Below are 17,785 nucleotides of genomic sequence, written 5' to 3'. Positions count from 1 at the left end.
TGCTTCTTTATTTTTCCCTCAAAGCAGCTTTTTCAAAAATGCATAATAATGGGAAATAATTTAATTAGTGCAGTAAAGTGGTGAAATGGGTCTTAAAAGTGTAAAATCAGTTGCTATAGCATTTATAATTATTGCTATTGCAGTGCTGCTCTCACTTTCTTTTATAAGTTGCACAGTAATTTCCAGAACTATAAAATCACCCGTAGACAGATACCGCATTGCTGGAATAATTTCGTATGGTGTGACCTACAAATACGTCTGGAGAATCAAAGCTTTTGACACTCAGTAGCTTCTTGCTGGGTGAACGCAATTAAAAACTATACTGTAACTGTATGATCCATGGCACATGCTCACCAAGGCTTCATTCCCATTGCAATAAATACACTAAATGAAACAAGACTGCACTCCTAGTGAGCAAAATGAGGGCACAATGTTCTCAAAATGAAGTAGCACAACCTCTCACCGAACCTCAGTTAAATGAAAGGTTGAGAATAGATTTTTTTTTTACAAACCTACAGTCAGCCTAGTGATTAGTTTTAATAGCAGGTCCTATGGGTTCGCTGGTTGTTTCCGATTCTCATCGGCTGTTCAAAAAAGCAAGTCTTTGGGAGTGGGGGTGGAACTAAAACTATTTTTAAATTATGTATTTTTATCAGTCAGTTTCATTCATCATTTTATTATAATACCTTGTACGATACATCTCTAACATGTCGGTGTCACATGCTGTATGTATGTTGTCATACAAAATTGAGTTTTCCATTTCCACACAGCATACAGTATTCCCTGATCCAAAAGGCAAAGCTAGAGTAGAGGAAAAGAAGTTTCGTGATGGTATTGGACATCCGCCCCTCGTGACTTTAGCTTTCGGATCTTCTGCCGTGCTCTCACTGCGATGAGCTGACACGAGTGGAACTGTAGCCTCACAGAAAGCAAAAACAGCAGGAGACATTCAATAACCCTGAGGCTGGCAGGCTTGCGCCTAGTTCAAAAAGTTATTCAGCGCATGCCAGAAAACAAAAGTTGCATTTCCTTTTTCCACCCAGCAGGATATTCAGACAGGCTTTTCCTGTATTTTGTTTCATCCTGCTGCTCCATACAATCAGAAGCATCACCAACCTGCCCAGACATTCAAAGATGACCTTGTTATGTTTGTGGGGAGCTGGGTCTATATGCTTCAGTGGACTGATCAATGTGGACAGCACCTTGGTTGACTTCAGTGTTCAGTGCTTTGATGTGAGGAATCGGCCTGAAGCTCCTTCTCAAAAATCCCATATATGGACAAAGATAACTGCAAATTCCAACTCCGTTGATTTGAAAACAACAAGAGCTACTGATGAAATGAGCCCATTAAGCCCTCCAGCTCTTGCAAACGCTAGGAACGAACTGCTCTGAGAATCTCATCCGGTCGTTTCTTGAAAGCCAGGGTATCAGCTTCAACAGCTGGGCTAGGTCCCGTGTTCAAGACACCCACGCAACACTTTGCGTAAAAGCACTCCTCCAGTTCTCAGTTTCCGCATCATTTTCATTAGTTCCCCTCCGGTACAGGCTCCACTGTTGAATGCAACACGCATAAAAAACCTTCATAGTCTCTTGCAGATTCAGAGCTCACACTACAATGGAATCCCTACTTAGGAGTGTGCTCTGTGAAAATATCAAAATCCAGAGGTTAGCAAAGTATCAATGAGCATTCTATCAGATCTCAAGAATTGGACCAGCACAAGGTAACCCATCACACATTACAGCAACACTGACAAAAGCATGTATTGTTAGTACATGAAACGGATGTTACTTTCAAGAAGGAACCTTCGAAAACGAAAGGGGTAAAGTATTTTGAAGCCATGTTACATGCCAGTCCTCATGCGCAAAAACCAGTGCCATGACGTTATGATGCTCTACACATGCACTGTTGCCTTAATGGGGTTTAGAGCTAGATCAGATGGAAACTCGGGCGCTTCGCTGACTAACAGCCCCGTAAAAAATGGGTTCTTCCTCCCATGTAATCAAATGGGTGCACAGCTGATATTACTGGTGATCTGCCATCAAGGATAGTATAATCACCTGGGGACAGGTTTTCAGTAGGGCAGCTGATGTATTCATTAACTGACCAGAGCTACATATAACTCACCACTTTCCTGAGCTTCTGCCTCTCCTCCCTCCTGTCATGCAGTGTGTAAGAGCTGCACTGAGGATCCCTAATATAGGAGAAGGGCCTTGCTGAGGACGCCACCGTGTGGTGCCTGTCGGCCTCTCCTTCCGAGTAGGGGGGCAGGGAGTCCTCCTCCTCAGGCCTGCAGCTGGGGGCTCGGTTGTAGAGGCAGTCGCTGCTCTTCTTGGAGCTGGACTTGGAGGGCGTCTCGCTGTCGAAGCTCTCCTCCGGGGCCCTCCCCCGGGCTTTCCTCTCCAGGACGCTGGTCAGGTAGGCGCCGTCGTAGCTCCTGCTGCCGGTGAGGTAGTGGGGAGAGTAGCGCTCGCCTGCTTCCCTCTTCCTGGGCGAGGGGGGGCTGGGCGGCCACCTCCGCTCCGGCTCGTACCCGCCCCGCTCTCCCTTGCGGTAGTAATCGTCCGCGGACGCCCCGCGGCGCGGGCGCTCGCCGTCGTGGTAACGGCCGTGGTCCTGGGAGGGGCGGCAGGCATCCCTATCCTCAAGGGCCAGCCTGTAGTCCCGCTCGGCGTCCCTGTAGTCGCCCCGCTTGAGCCTCTGGTCGTAGGACTGGGCGAACTCCTCCAGCTCGTCCAGGGAGCCCGTGCGGCCGCTCGACCGCATGGACTTTCTCTGGAGGTGCTCCGACCTGGGCTTCCACCTGCTGTCACAGGGCCACCGAGGGGAAACAAAAAAAAAGAGGCTTAATTCAGCAGCACTGGACAGGGAATCGGGAGAGATTCCAAACCAGTTAAAAAAGGCATTGTGGCGATTTTCACTGCGTGCCAAAAACCAGTAAAATTAAAACAGATTGTAAGTGAAGTTAGTGAAAGAATAAGAAGCTACTGTAACTGCAAATGAATTACACACAGCTTCAAGATTAATTAATTCCAAGTCTTGAATGAATCTTTATCATTGGTTCTTGTACTTAATTCCAGTGGACCTGCCCTTAAAGCTTTAGCATGAAGTCATCTCACTGCCTACCCAATACAGTGACCGTCTGTTTAAAGCAAAGGACGTTTTTAGGAAGTGTCTTAAGCAAGAGCCGACTGTTACTTTTGTAAACGTGTTACAAAAATACAGAGATAAAAGGTTTGTACTAGAGGGTGTAGTAAAATGCAGACATTTTCACGGGAGGTTTTTTTTTCAAACCAAGAAGGTTATCATATTTGTCAACAGTAGGTCTTTTTCCTGTGCATCATCACTGATGCCTCATTGAAGAAATGCACTGAAAACAGGCAAATGTCTACGATTGATTGATCTCTTGCATGGTGTAACAAGAGGGGAGCACAAGAATGAAAAGCGAAGACCCCTGTTCTGTGATTAACAGCAGTTCCTCCGGCGTGTACCTGCTCTGGTACTGCTCCTCAGACCTGTTTGCCTGGAGGGGGTACCGTGCGGATCGGCGCCCCTGGGAGGCAGAAGCGGACCTGAATTCCGACTCTTCGTCGCGGTCGGCGATGGCTGGGAGCGCGTTTCTCTGCACTTTGTGGTAGGACCGACGGAAATCGGCGTCTCCTTCGTGCAGGGAGCTGAGCTCTGACAAGCTGGTGGCTGTCAAGATAAAACACAACGTTCTTTCTCCCGTAACATGAACGATGGCTGCTTAACTCTCCAACTAAGGCCTCTAAGGGAAGACCTGCACGAAGAGAGACACCATCCTGTTGTATAACGTCTTAAATCTCCCCCCTGGGGACGAATAAAGTATTTTGAATTGAATAACAGGGAGGTCAAGCAGGGATCTCAGCTTCTCCGCCATAATTGAATTTAACATCGAGGTTCAATCTTATGACACAAAAGTAGATTTGTTCAGTAATGCATTTTAGAGCATCATCAACGCATCATCTGCCATCTTCATTTTTAAATTTCAGGTGAGGAGAAAATGTAAGAGTACAGTCGTTCTAACTTCGCGGAAAATGTGACTCTCTCGGAGGTATGACCCAGACTCAGCAGAGTAAAATAATTCCCTCCCAATGTCTCCCCTTAATCTTCCTTTGCTACAAGGAACATTCTTGTATTTTGTTAAATCACAAACAGATTGAACAGATTTTATAAATAGATGAGTGACCGATTTTAACCTTTCCAAAGTCTGGAAACCTTCTCCCAATATTTTCTGCTCTTCTATGCTTTAATATTACAAATAAAATGCTTAAAAACACATTTGTTTTTACTGCAAGTTTTAATGTTTTTCTCATCAATTAAAACATCTCCTCTACTGCCCAGGTTTAGATTTTCATTGCCAGTGACAAAGACAAGAGGAAGACACGTTTCAAGAAACCAGTTGCAGGAAACTGTAGTGGCTAGATGAGTTGTTTTCTATAAACCTTAGATGAATGTACATAATTCAAAAGAATGGAGAACTGTTTAGCAAGTGTGTACTATAATTACTGTCATACTTAACTGGCACTGAAACTTTAAAATGCAGGGCATTATCATTTTTTATTTTTTATTATTTGTCCCCCCACCTCGAGCAAAATCTCTGCCAGTTAAGCCATCTGATTGTCTTTCTGTGACTGATTGGAAACCACTTTGCCCTGTTGACACTGTGAGTGTAAGAGATGCGTGTCAAATCAATGGCAGAGTTGTAGCTCTGTTTGAATCCGAGACCTGGAATAGAGTAAGATCTTTATTTGCATTGTACTGCCTTCCCTTGAGTGGAAAGCGGATTCATCTGATGTCCGATTCAGAAGAAGCCAATAAAAAGTACCACCCAGAGGAAATTAATGGATTATGCTGTTCAGCAGCCGCAGCCTGCTTGGAGGAAGCATGCTTGAGGAAACACAGATGTGTTTTCTTAAATGACATCGTTCAGTCAAGCTCCAAAGCTGATGGAAGCAAGTCTGATCTCACTTGCATCTCTAGTTCTACTCCCTACTCTTGTCCTAGAACACAAGACAAAGCACAGCGTACTGAAATGACTGAAGGCTTACATTTCTCATATGCTCTTTTGGCAGGATCAAACTGTGCAATCTCCTTTTCTATGTAGTACAGAGCCTTCATAGAGTCCTGTTCCTTACTGGCCTGGATGTGGTACCCACTGGACACTGCTGACAGAACAACAGACAACTAAGAGGTCAGAAATACAGCCTATAGCCTGGAATATCCCGCTACTCCTTTTTTTCCTGCCATAAATGCGAATGAATGGGAAACCATTCATTTTTAGTGGAAGCAATCTTGGATAACTGAAGCAGTTCTGCAGGACTACCTCAGAATCCTACAGGATTATTTTCTCCAGGAAGCTCTTGGAGGACATTTTCGTGTGGAAATTTCTGGAATCATTTTTTTTGTATTTGAATAATGTAATAAAGTAACAAAGAAAAAATTCGATTTTGTTTTATTTAGATTATCTCACAAATTTGACTCAGTAGAGGAGCATGATGGTGCAACTTCTCCCAAACAGAAAATAGGTTATTGATTTTCATGACTCATTTTACATCATTAGACACGACTGAAACTAAAATAGGACAGAACAGAAATGGGAATTTTTAGGGAACATAATACACTGTTTAACCACTTTCTTAAGGGAATTCATTTAGCAATTAAGCTGACACACTGTATGAATTAATCAGGTGATATTTAAATAGTATTTAGTTTCAGATCAAAATAAGATCCCTAGTTTTTCACCTGTTGAGAAAAAAGATAATCTGATTAAAGAGAATTCAATAAAAACAGAAAAAAAAACTATAATGATGAGCAATTTAGTACTTTTAAAAGCAATTTTAGTATGAGAAGTCAAAATGGGAAGAAGTGATTTTAGTTGCAGGAAAGTTTTGTTATATCACTGAAATCTTAACCATTACCATTATGTTTACATGATTATATATATCTTTCTGTACACAATATACATACTGTACTCAAATTTCAAGGTCTCAAACTGCTTATGAACATTTACTGCATAAAAGCCCTTGAACTAAGAGCCTATTTTAGTTCTGGTGAAAGAGAACTTCTCTTACATTTAAAAGGGAGTTTCTTCTGCCGAGAAGTAAAACAAACCTTCATTTGTTCTGAGCATAATACGTCTTAGCTTTAAATTTTCAAACGCAGAACAAAATATGATCAAATTATTCTAATTTCAAATATAGGGTTTTATATATTTTTTCTTTACACAGAAATAATTTCCTAATTCTACTGTAAGTTACTAAAAAGGACATGTCGTGTTGGGACTGCTTTAACCTTTCCAGGTTAAATTTTCTGCTTTTGTTCATCTCTGTGTTGCTGAAGCTGACACCACTGAACATGTTGTATCAAAGTTACTGAGACGTTGAACATCACGCAGCACATTTCTTATGACTTCATACAGTGTAGAATATTCTGTAAACACACTTTGATATTTGCACTGGTGCTCATAATGCTTGCCTCGGTGCTGTCAAGAATAATGCTGTCAAATCTAAGATACACAAATGCGAACTGAAAGTGTTCGCCATTCAGACACCCGAGTAATTCAATCCCTGAGTGACACCGAGCAGCACCAATTCCACCTTGAGGAGAATATATTAATGCTCCTTATTACATATTACAGCCCAGTTATGAGTGGCAGCTACACTCCAGACTCCACAGGTCTGGCAGAACCCTCATTCTTCGGATTCCAGTAGCAGCACTGAAGGCTCTGTCTCTGCAGGACCAGCAACACACCAGAACACAGAGCAGCAACAAAAAAAGGGGACAAAGAACTAACTTCTTTCTAGACAAGTTAAACTCACAAAGAAAGAAACTCTAAGACTATTTCACCATTTAATGAAAAGAGAAAACTGACACCTACTAACTCCCGACAAACCATGACATTGACAGTGCTGCTGTCATGACAGAGGGTGGCAACGGCTATGCACATGGACTCACCGCCTGCAACACTGTTCTCTATGGTTGGCGCAGCCACCTTTGGATCCATCAAGGCTGGAGGCCCAATGGGAACCATGGGCACATTTGACACATAGTAAGGTGGGTAGATAGTGGCAATTTGTTGGGCTGGATGAGTCCTCACTGCTTTTCCAGCTTCATACACTAGCAACAGAGTAGAAAAAACAACATACAATTAAACAGTGCTCAGGCTATCAGTGAAACCAAGCTGAAAATTCACTTAAATTCTCATTATTTTTAATTGTTCAGTACTTTGCAATGGTACTTTGCATGGCAGTGAAGTGGTCCTGGCTTCCTGGCCTACACAATAAATCGGATGCAAGAAAAGACAAAATACACAGGAGGCCAAAGACGCTTCTATAAAATACAGAACAGCGAAATTCCAAAGGCATGAGTAAAGGATAGTTTAAAAAAAATCATTTTACAAATTCACAAACGGCTTGCAAGAAGCATAAGTAAGGTCTGAAATAAATGCCGGGTCCTTTGAATGACCACGTCATTCACTGACTGACACCACCCGTCTGACCGACAAGGTGCAATGGGAATTAGCATTCCTACATGCAGGAAAATATTTTTTTCCGAAAAGTATTCTGTGCGTTCTTATCCTTCTTTAGATCCTCAGAGGCTGTTTTTAGTGTGTTATCAGTGTGTAGGAATTATAAAGAAGTTCGATTTTGCTGAAGGACATCAGTAGATCAATCTCTCTCAACACAAACATCTACAGTTTCAGCAGCCATTCCAGTAGCATTAGTGATGGTACAGTACATTCCTGAAAGAAAAGCAGGCTTTCTCCCTAATGCTGGTAACAGGTGGGCAGAGTCCAGGCGACGGGGCAGAGGTCTACTCACAGTGTCGGGGGCAGCAGCAAGTCTCCGGGCAGCAGGGGCAGGGCACGTAGCAGCAGCAGCTGTGAGGGCAGCACTGACACCAGCAGATTCCCACAAACAGGATAAAGGTGAATCCGCCCAGAATGACCACCCCCACGAACACCCACTCTGAAAATCAAACAGGTTGCCAAGTCAGTAAGATGGCAGAACAGAGCCATTTACAACGGTCTACAGTATTGATATCCCCGTGCTCACCACAGAACCACCTCCAATAGCGCTTACGCAGTTAGGAAGCGTGACAATACGCTATGGAGGATAATCAGTACCACTTGTTAGACTGCAACTTCCTGTGCTGTTAATACCTGTTGCTGTATTCCCTGGCGCTTAGTCTTAGTATTCGTTTTCTGGTCTTGGCGTTCTCTACTTTACCCACCTCCCCTGTCTTGGCTGTTTGACTTTGCTTCCCTGTATATTCCCTGAATTGTGCCTTAAACCTGCACCTAAATTCAGTCTCCAGCCACAGACCGCTTCTCTGTAACTGTGAGTACAGCGATAATACACATTTACTTTAGATATTGCTTTTCATGTTACCTTGTCCCATCACACTGACCCCTGTCATTCTGGTTTGCATGTAAATTAATGCCAGGCCTTTCTGGGACCCCCTGTCCCATTTCCAGGGACACACCCTTTAATTTGTCTCCAGAACCACTGCCTGACACAGAATGGCTCTTTTAATAAGATAACGCGATACTGATTGTTTCCTGTCACTGGATGAAGCTACTGGCCTGAACCTTACAACCAGCTGGTTACTGCACGGCAAAGCTTTCTGAACTACAGACAGCGGGGCCACATCAGTGTTTTGCAAAATGTGTCCTCTCTAGTAAGAGATACAAGTTAAGAATCTACAAGAAAAAGATGATATGCAGAGAAATTAGAAAATTAAAACAGCAATAAAGTTTACCAGAAACTGTGAGCTTTCATAAAAATGACTAGTTACAGCTGTTTAGAGCTAGTTATATTTTTCTCATTGACTTGTGAGATGCTAGGAAGGATATCATGAAGGCACATTTAGATAATATTACAACAAAATGCGATTTTTAGATTAACTCAATAGATTGCAATCCCCACCCACACTGATTACATTCAGTCAGCACCCTGAATCCTCTGTCTGGTTGTCAGAGGGCTTTTACCAGATTTCACAATACACTAGATATAGAACTGCAGAAAGATGGACCATATAAATCTAAGGATTGAAACAATGAAGGATTACTTTTCATTAAATGGTGAAATAGTAAAAAAAAAATTGAAACACTTTTTTCATCTCTCCTATATAAAGGTTTACTAGAGCTTCTCAGTTCTGTCATCCTGGCACTGTCCTAAACTACCATAAATCTCAATAATGAGAAGCAGATGAGGAAAAAAAAACAAAAGCAACCAAAAGCTTTTAGCCGGAGCTGGAATGGCCGTTAATGTGCAGTATGAGGAATCTCAAACAGCGATTGCCCGGGTGCTGATAAAGTTTCCCTTGGTGCTGACAGGAGTAATGTCATCAAGGCCAGGTAATTATGGGAAATGAAAGAGCTGTCATTTGAAAAGCATGTTAGTCATTCAGGGCAATTCAAACTCTGAATGACAGAACAAACAGACGCAAAATCCTCTTTGGAAGAACGCATAATAACACTTCCTTACAAGCAGACATATATGACTTCCCAACTTGGATTATGAGTGGCAGCTATACTCCAGACTCCAGCACAGGTCTGGCACAACACTCATTCTTTGGATTCCAGTAGAAGCACTTAAGCTCCGTCTCTGCCGGACCAGCAACACCAACAGATGACCGAGCAAACAACTAATGAGTTTCTGAAAGAAACAAACGTCCCACAGGAAGATACACATAACATATAAATCTAACTCTTGCCTGATGGAAACGGAATAAGCAAAGCTAAACCCATGAAGCACTTAGACACAAAGATGTTAACACTTTGTTAACCAAGCCATGCCTTCAGTGGATCCATGAGATGAAGATGTGCAAGTGGATTCACTCTCCTACTGCGCTGCTCATGAACAAGCGAGTTTGGTCTGCGAATGTGGATAACATGGTCACTAATCATTTTGTGCAAACAGTCGAACTAGCAATTATTGAGGTCCTACTGCATTCATGGTCCAATTCCCTTTTCATTTCTTGAATACAAAAGGTTGCTGGAACCTGCCTCAGCTCAGTTGTCCTGGCTAAACTAATAGAAATCAGTACATCAGTCCAATACAGGGCTGTGGTTTGCCTAACCAGACAGACAACGAATACAAGGTCAAAACATTTTTGCGTTTTACAACCGTTCAATGCAAGTTATATTTTTCCTTGGAACAGCAAACTGGAGGGGATACCAGTGCTTCACAAGGTACATATTGTACATGAATTCATACAGGGCATAGTCTAGAGCTGCCAATTAATCTAAGAAGATATTTTGACAGTGGGAAAAAATCAACACTCCAGGGAGACAATGCAATGTTAAGTGCCACACCACTATCAACTTTTAATAACAAACTCCAAAAAGAAGAAATAAAGACCAAAGAATCCAATAGGCTTTTGTAGGCACTGGAATGTCATGTCCTTTAAGTATAAAGCATTTCTGTTTTCCCTGGTTCTGATAACATAAATCAAACACTGTCTTTCCTTGAGGTCATTTACAAAACCTCCTCCTGCTTTGATGGGAACTCACATCTGAGGAAATACTTGTCATAACTTGTCAAGGCTTTATTTCATTTTTACATTCAGGAATGTGGGTTGTCATTTCTTATTGTTGCTTCTTGTATTACTTCAAGCGCATTTTTAGGTCTTCTCAGAATCATAGTACAATGAAAAAGGTATAAGTAAAGTAAAAGTATTAACCTTATGTATACAAACCATATACATTTCAAATAACAGTACAACCTAAGAGAAGGAGAGTTAAATTCAGATGAAACGCCTTCCCTTTCGGTGTAAAAGCATACAGGTCAGCCTGGCTTATTCCCATTTCAGAGGACACACTTGTCTTGGTTTCATCTAGAACTGTTTCATGATCTACAGAGGCGACTTCATTCAAGCATCAATTCTCCAGTCCTAATTAACATAACTGTGTTAAGCAATGCAGGAAAATATTTCTTTCCAAAAAGTATTCTGTGCATCCTTATCCTTCTTTAGATCCTCAGAGGCTGTTTCTACTGTGGTATCAGTGTGCAGGAATTATAAAGTTTGATTTTGCTGAAGGACATGCAACACTTCCAAGGAACCGAAAAAGAAAATGGGCTAAACAATGAAAATAGTTTTGCGTTCGTATCAACAGCTCATTGTAAATAATGTATTTCACATTTTTCCTTGAAATAGCAATCTGGTGAGGTAAAACAAATGTGATTAAAAAACGCTTCAGCGTTTGACACTCGAGTTAAAAGACGTGCTTGTAATCGGCACAAAAAGGAGAAACATTCCCACAACCCTTCCCCCTGCTTGAGTCATGAAGATCACCTGGCTGCTATCTCCGTAACTGAAAGTGTCCTGTTTGCAGAAGTCCTTGTTCTTATCAACAGCTGGAGGACCAGCCCACAGAAACCAAGAAACCAGCTCTATCGGGGACAGGCCATTTCCTCGAAAGCAGGGGGTCACACCAGCTCATGGCCTTCATAACCATGTGGTACAATACTAATCTGTTAAATCGCTGTCAGGCTGCAATGGCTGGGGCCTGCAAAATTCCAGGATGAAAAAACCTGTGTACAGCTGGATGGTTGTAACTCACTGTCTGCATGAAAATGCTCTGAGATTTATTAGGCTGCTCAGGGGATACATGCCACCTTCTGTGGATCACCGAACATCAGGTGGTGGCAAAAAGAACTGTGGACTTTGGACTGTGTTCTATTAATGCACACCATAATACCCTTGGCCTACTTGAAGGAAGACAGTGTGTGAGGAGTCACCTCCTTTACCACAAGACCATGTTTGCTGCAGATGAGCTGAGGGCAGCCTTACTGCTCAGTGATCCAGTTATGCAAGATGCACTTAAGATGCGTCTTAATCCAATAGCTTTTCTGCTCTGCCTGCAAGGCAATCGATGAGCGTCAACCTTCCAGTAGGACAATGCAAGACCACACAGTGTTGGGATGAAAATGGTGTACCCAAGGTCTAAGCTGTGCCCCGCCCTCTCTCCCAATCTGTCCCATAGAACACCTGTGGAACCAATCTGCCAATGCTTCTGACAGGAGACTTCTGCAACCACCCAGCCTTCATCAACAGACTGCAGCATAAAGAGTGCTGAAACATCCCACAGCAGTCTGTACAGAGGCTGATCAGGTCTGTGGGTCCTGATTATGCTGGATTGTGTTAATGCGCAGGGAGGTTACACCCTATTCTAATTTTGGAATGTTTTAATTTTGACAGGGTCATCTGGATTGCTGTTCACATTTTCTGTGACACATATTTAAAATATTTGGTTAAATTCCTAAGGCCTGAGTGGAGATGTGCGGTGCATCACTACACTTGAAGATAAGGGAAATGTGGGAGTCTTACAGTAAATTACTCAAGAGAAAATGTCAGGGAGGGAAGGTATAAAATGAATCATATTACAATAAATGCAGGAGGGTATGAGGAAAAATGATATTTTATAGCAGTGTATTTTAGTATACTTTTATGTTTTGTGTTTCCAGTTTTGCAGCTCCATGGTGCTCACAATTACCAAATCTTTAGGTAAGGTATTTGGGGCTGTTTTCAATTCTGTAAAACTACTCCTACAGTGTTTCCATTTATTTTGTTTTAAATATGTGTTACCAGCAAGAGTCCATGAACAATGTAGAAAATACAGACGTTGTTATATGGGGATAAAAACTGCAGTTGTGAAAAATGCCAGGGATGCCAATCCATCAAAGGGCACACACACGCACAAGGACAATTTAGAAACCTCAATTAACCCAGTCTCCAGGACTACTAGGTGAAAGGAAACAAGAGCACCTTGCGACAACACTTGCAAACAGGAAGGAAACATACAAACTCCACATGTGCTCTGGTCTATGAGACAGCAGCGCTACCCACCCTGGTACCCTAATTAAACCCAAGGTTAGGTTACGTAGTTTAAACGCGATGCCATGATAAACAGTCAGAGCCCCTTTCAGGAAATCACACTTGATACCTGTTGAGGCATCTATCTGTGCAGTTTTACAAAGCAGGGCTACAAAAGACACCTGCAATCAGGATTAAACTTCCTTTATAAGAGAGATGAAAATGCAGCAGACAAAGAAATTCAGTCATGTCACGCATGCACTTTATTCACAATTAAACCCTCTTTTTGAGTTCATTAATTAATTTCCTGTGGTTATTATTAGCAAACCTATATGGAAATCTGGGTTTGCAGCACATTTAATAAGACCAGGAACAGTACACCTCCTGCTTCACAGCACTGCGTAACCTCAATCTGCCTGAAGACTCTCCAGGGTCACAACTCACATCAAATGACGGAACGACACCGCTCAGTCCCCTCCACAACCCATCGACACAATGCTCAGTATCTACTGAGAAAGAAGAAAACTTTAGGGATAAGCCAGGATGCTGGCTGCAGTACACCGCATCACGGAGTGTTTGAGGTTGAACAGCATAGTGCTATAATATACATCATTAGTAGCCCCGTAGACATATTTACAGTATGTTTTATTTTTCTAAAGGATTATATCCTAGGAATACACTGGAATGAAAATTGAAGCAGTTTATTAAAACTTAACTATTCCAAAGGAGCTGCTTCCTGTAGGCAGTTAAAACCTAAGCTGGCCCGCCATTTCAATAACATGGACTTGTACTGCAACTTCTTTTAACTACAGCTGGTGTAATAACCTTCAATACTTTCGGCTCCAAACGTACGCTCTTACAGGGAGCTTGTGTCTCTTAGTCATTAAGGCTCTGAAATAAAAGATTACTCAACTATGGAAAAAAACACATTTTTCTCCTCTGGGGAAGAACAAATGATTCCCCCACGATGTGATTCAGCACCATTCAAGGACAGTGCTGCAGTACTGAACACACTGTATGAGTGTATTATTATTTCATTACCCAGGCCCACGGGCGGTGTCTTGAAAAACAGCTCATCCTTAAGCTTTATTTCTTCCTTGTTGTTTGTGTCTAAACCAAATCCAAACTATGCATCATAAAGTGCAGTGAAATGTTTTCACTGATGTTAAGGCACTAGAGAACAGTAAATATAAGTGTTCAAAAGGTGGTTTATAATCTTCATAAACATTTGTTCCTTTTCTTCTGAAGCAACTGTTCAGAACATTTTTAGAGATGCTTGCTATTATTTAAGCCATGAATTACATATTCATAAATCTTTTTCAATTAAATAGTAAATGGAAATTTGAAACCTTTCTTTTCCTCTTTCGAAGTTTTTTTCTTACCTAACCAACAAGAAAAGTAGAAAAGCAGAACAAAGAGACCCAATTTTTTTTTATTTAAAGGTGAAATTCTATGAATGCAAAGCACAAAACCTGTCCACCTTCAAATCCATATAATTTCTCTTGCTGAGAGAAGAGAAACTCAAGCATGTATCTGTCCACACGCATGACAGATCACTTTTTAGTCACTTAAGATGCGTCTGTAAGGAGTTAAAGCTGCCATTTCTAAACTGCATTTCAGATGAGAAGTTCAGTCACTAGCCACTGAATGCTAATTTACCTCAGCAGTCTGTCATTACAGTGGCTGATGATTCATTTTCTTTTCAGTGTTCCAGCACCTGCAATCTGAACACCGGCTTTAAACTAAACCCTTCTCTTAACTCTTTGTCTGGTCTCACTGTAAGACTGGCAGAAATGCTATTCTTTTTGTAGCAGGAAAGATGCTCAAGGTTTGGTCATGTCAAGACAGTAAATCTACTAGTGCTTCTTTAGAGAGGAAAAAAACTAAAACCTTGATGTAATTTGAATAATAATAAACACCTTTATTTTTATAGAGAGCCTTTAAGTGTGGTTTCTCAAAGTTCTTTACAGAACAACAACCAAAAATAGACATTGAGAGCAGATCGTAGATGGAGGTACAGAATACAGTAGGAAGGCCAAGGGGCACACAAAACCACTTAAATCAGAGCCCTTCTAAAAAGGTTCTGAGTCTGGATATGAAAGAGCTCAGGGAAAGTGCCTCTGATATCCACAGGGACAGAGTTCCAGAGTTTGGGAGCGTACCAGGAGAAGGTCCTGTCACCTATAGTATGCAGAATGGTTTGGGGGACAGACAGGAGACCAGAATTAGATGTGCGGAGGTTGCAAGGTGGGGAGCAGGACGATAGTAACAGACAGATCCTGAGGTGCCAAGCCATTCAGAGCCATATAGGCGAGTGTGAGGATTTTCAAGTCGACACGAAACCTGACAGGAAGCCATTGCAAGGACTCCAGGATGGGAGTGATGTGATCACTTGCACTACACCTGGTCAGGATTCTCGCTGCTGAATTCAGGACATACCCCAGCGAGTAGGGCATTACAATAGTCAATTCGAGAAGAGACAAAAGTGTCGGCCAGCTTTTCAGCAACAGTGACAACATCAGGTGTAGTTTGGGGATATTTCTGAGATCAAGAATCAATGCTTATTTGTGAATTATTTGTGTTTGCTAACATTCACACTGCATAAAAATATGCAACTTTTGTATTTAAGTGTGAAACGTGGTTTTAAAAACATATGCACAGTTACAAATGGTTGGACATTTTGGTCCATCTTACTGAGCTATTAGTGTCTCAGTGATGTAAGAATCCCATCAAGGCAGTTCTAAACTGATACCCCAAAGTCAGGTTCAAAGTTGTGGAAAGGGGTTTTGTTCACAATCCCTGTAAGTCGCTGTGTAAAGATGCTTCTCCAGATTTCTGTGCAAAAGTTTACTTCCATTCCAGTCACTTCAAAGATAAGATGTCTGGCTCAAGACCTTACACACCCTATGCTGCCCCAGTTCAGCAGCCATCTGAAAATTCAAATGGAAATTCTTGCTACCTTCACGTACAGTAAATCCCTGAACTCACCCACACTGTCTCCCCAGATCCACCTACTTTTTGATCAGTAGTTTTCTAAAGGTCCAGACTCTCACCGTGAATTAGGAAGAGCAGCTGTCCTCAAGCAGGACCCTCTTTATATCTAATAACACTTCTTGAAAAATGCTTCCTGCGTTTTACAAACATGTCTTTTCCCATTTCATCTAGTGTCTCGAGGTAAACTCACGGGCTTTTAAAGATCTACGAATCTGTTAACACTGATTTAATGCTCTTGAAAAAGAAGACTCGAGCTACAGTTCCACTCTGATATGTACACTGCCTAATGCCACTCAGTCCATGTGCTTGATAGGGACTTGGCCGATGTTTTCTTCTTGAATGATTTTGACACCCCACAATAGTAAGAAAAGGGGTTAACAACACTCCTATTGGGTTTGAACTGATGGATCTGTGATGCTGAATTCTTTTAGGAATGATTTTGTGGGCACACAATGCCTCACAGTTTCTTCTCTCAGATTTCTCTCACAGTCTCAAGTCGTGCTGCCCAGGTTGCTTGGCCCTTCTAGACGTTCCCCATGTGAATGTGAGTGTGTCTGTGACCCTGGTGTCCTGTACAGGGTGTTTCCTGCATTGCGCCCATTGTCTGCCGCGTCAGGCTGTGGATCTCCACCACCCAGGGTTTGACTAAGCAGTTACCGAAGACTGATGGATGGACTGTCAGTTAGTCTTTTCATTATATTTGCTTAAGTACTGTTATTATACCATATGGAAACTGGCTGCGTCTGACTGAAGAAAAGTTTCTAAAAGTGCTTTATAAAAATCGGTGCCAAGCTTAGTTGAGCAGCAGCTTGATTTTCTGCAATTAACAGCCTTATTCTGATGTGAATGCCCCACACGTATACCTACAGTATACTAGATTCTGCCACAGCTTCCATTTTTGCATAATACAATTCTCAGATGACTCTTATCTATTGTAAACCTCAGAGTTTCTTTCTGTACAGAGATCATTTTACAACATTTTATCTAAGCATACACGTTGCACTGCTAAAGAAGAGTTTATATCAAACATAAAGCTTGTTTTAACTAATAATTAAACAGTTGCTTTGCAACTATTCACAGCCATTCGTATTTTCTAAGGTATGCAATAAAAAAATGTTAAATATATATTGGACTTGGAGTTAGACATACAACTATGCTATCATACATTAAAAACATATAACACCTGCAGTACTCCATTTTCTGCTCTTACCTAGTGCTTATGTTGAATTGTTAGCCATTGCCAAAACCACCAACCAGTCAGAGGATGGCAGAGCTTTTGCTTCTGTTCCTTGAATATTAACCACTTGCACTTGTCAATCTCAAGTCAATCTCAATGTTGTAGTTTCATTTAGCTGCTCGCAGAAAACGTACTGAAACCATAGAAGAACAGCAGACCATTTTTTCACAGGTTTAAGAATTCACAGAGTTCAAATCAAGAGTTTTTCCTCAATGCCCAACCCATCAGAATTCACAGTACTGTTCACAAGCAGCTTTCAGAACCTTCTGACATCTTGTGGATTTTTGACATCCTACCGATGCCTGATTTGAGCAGAAAGCCAGTTTCAGTTTTGTTTTCTTGAATTAGTTTTATCTTGACCACAGAGAAGCAGTTAGATGCCTAGTCAGCGTGAGGGCACAGAGACACTGAACAAAAAGTGGCAAGAAAGGTACAGATACCTGGCATAATCTCCACATCAAGACTGGGCAGGAGGTCGTTAGAAGACCCTGTCCTACCTGGAAAAAGAAGAAAGCAGGTGAGAAAAGGGAGGAAAGCAAGCAAGGCATCAGCTACAAGCAAGCTGAAGCGAAAAACGTCTGGCGCATGCACACGTTCAGCTCAGCTCTGCTGGGAAAAAAAACAACACAAAAAGTTTGCTCCCTATTTAAAATTCAGCATTATCTGAATAAATAACTGTATTATGGTACTGTCACACACTGCTAGTGTACTTT

The 17,785-nt window shown here is 41.7% G+C and overlaps 1 protein-coding gene across 1 annotated transcript in view; it reads right to left on the bottom strand.

Moving 5' to 3' along the window:
* Positions 1-924: 924 nt before the first annotated feature.
* ildr2a (immunoglobulin like domain containing receptor 2a) overlaps positions 925-17,785 on the bottom strand; it is a 38,563-nt gene continuing 21,702 nt past the window's right edge. Inside the window, exons 4-10 of the mRNA XM_088914900.1 lie at positions 17,513-17,569; positions 7,843-7,989; positions 6,977-7,138; positions 5,071-5,187; positions 3,490-3,694; positions 2,126-2,804; positions 925-1,641 (exon numbers count right to left, since the gene is read on the bottom strand). Coding sequence (XP_088771026.1) covers positions 1,606-1,641; positions 2,126-2,804; positions 3,490-3,694; positions 5,071-5,187; positions 6,977-7,138; positions 7,843-7,989; positions 17,513-17,569 — 1,403 coding nt within the window. The 3' untranslated portion in view covers positions 925-1,605. The remainder of the gene's footprint in view (positions 1,642-2,125; positions 2,805-3,489; positions 3,695-5,070; positions 5,188-6,976; positions 7,139-7,842; positions 7,990-17,512; positions 17,570-17,785) is intronic.

This window comes from Atractosteus spatula, chromosome 4 (assembly GCF_055471065.1).
Source record: "Atractosteus spatula isolate fAtrSpa1 chromosome 4, fAtrSpa1.hap1, whole genome shotgun sequence".
Lineage (NCBI taxonomy): Eukaryota > Metazoa > Chordata > Actinopteri > Semionotiformes > Lepisosteidae > Atractosteus > Atractosteus spatula.
Note: the sequence above shows the minus strand (reverse complement) of the source record. Positions and strands in the feature narration are given on the sequence as shown.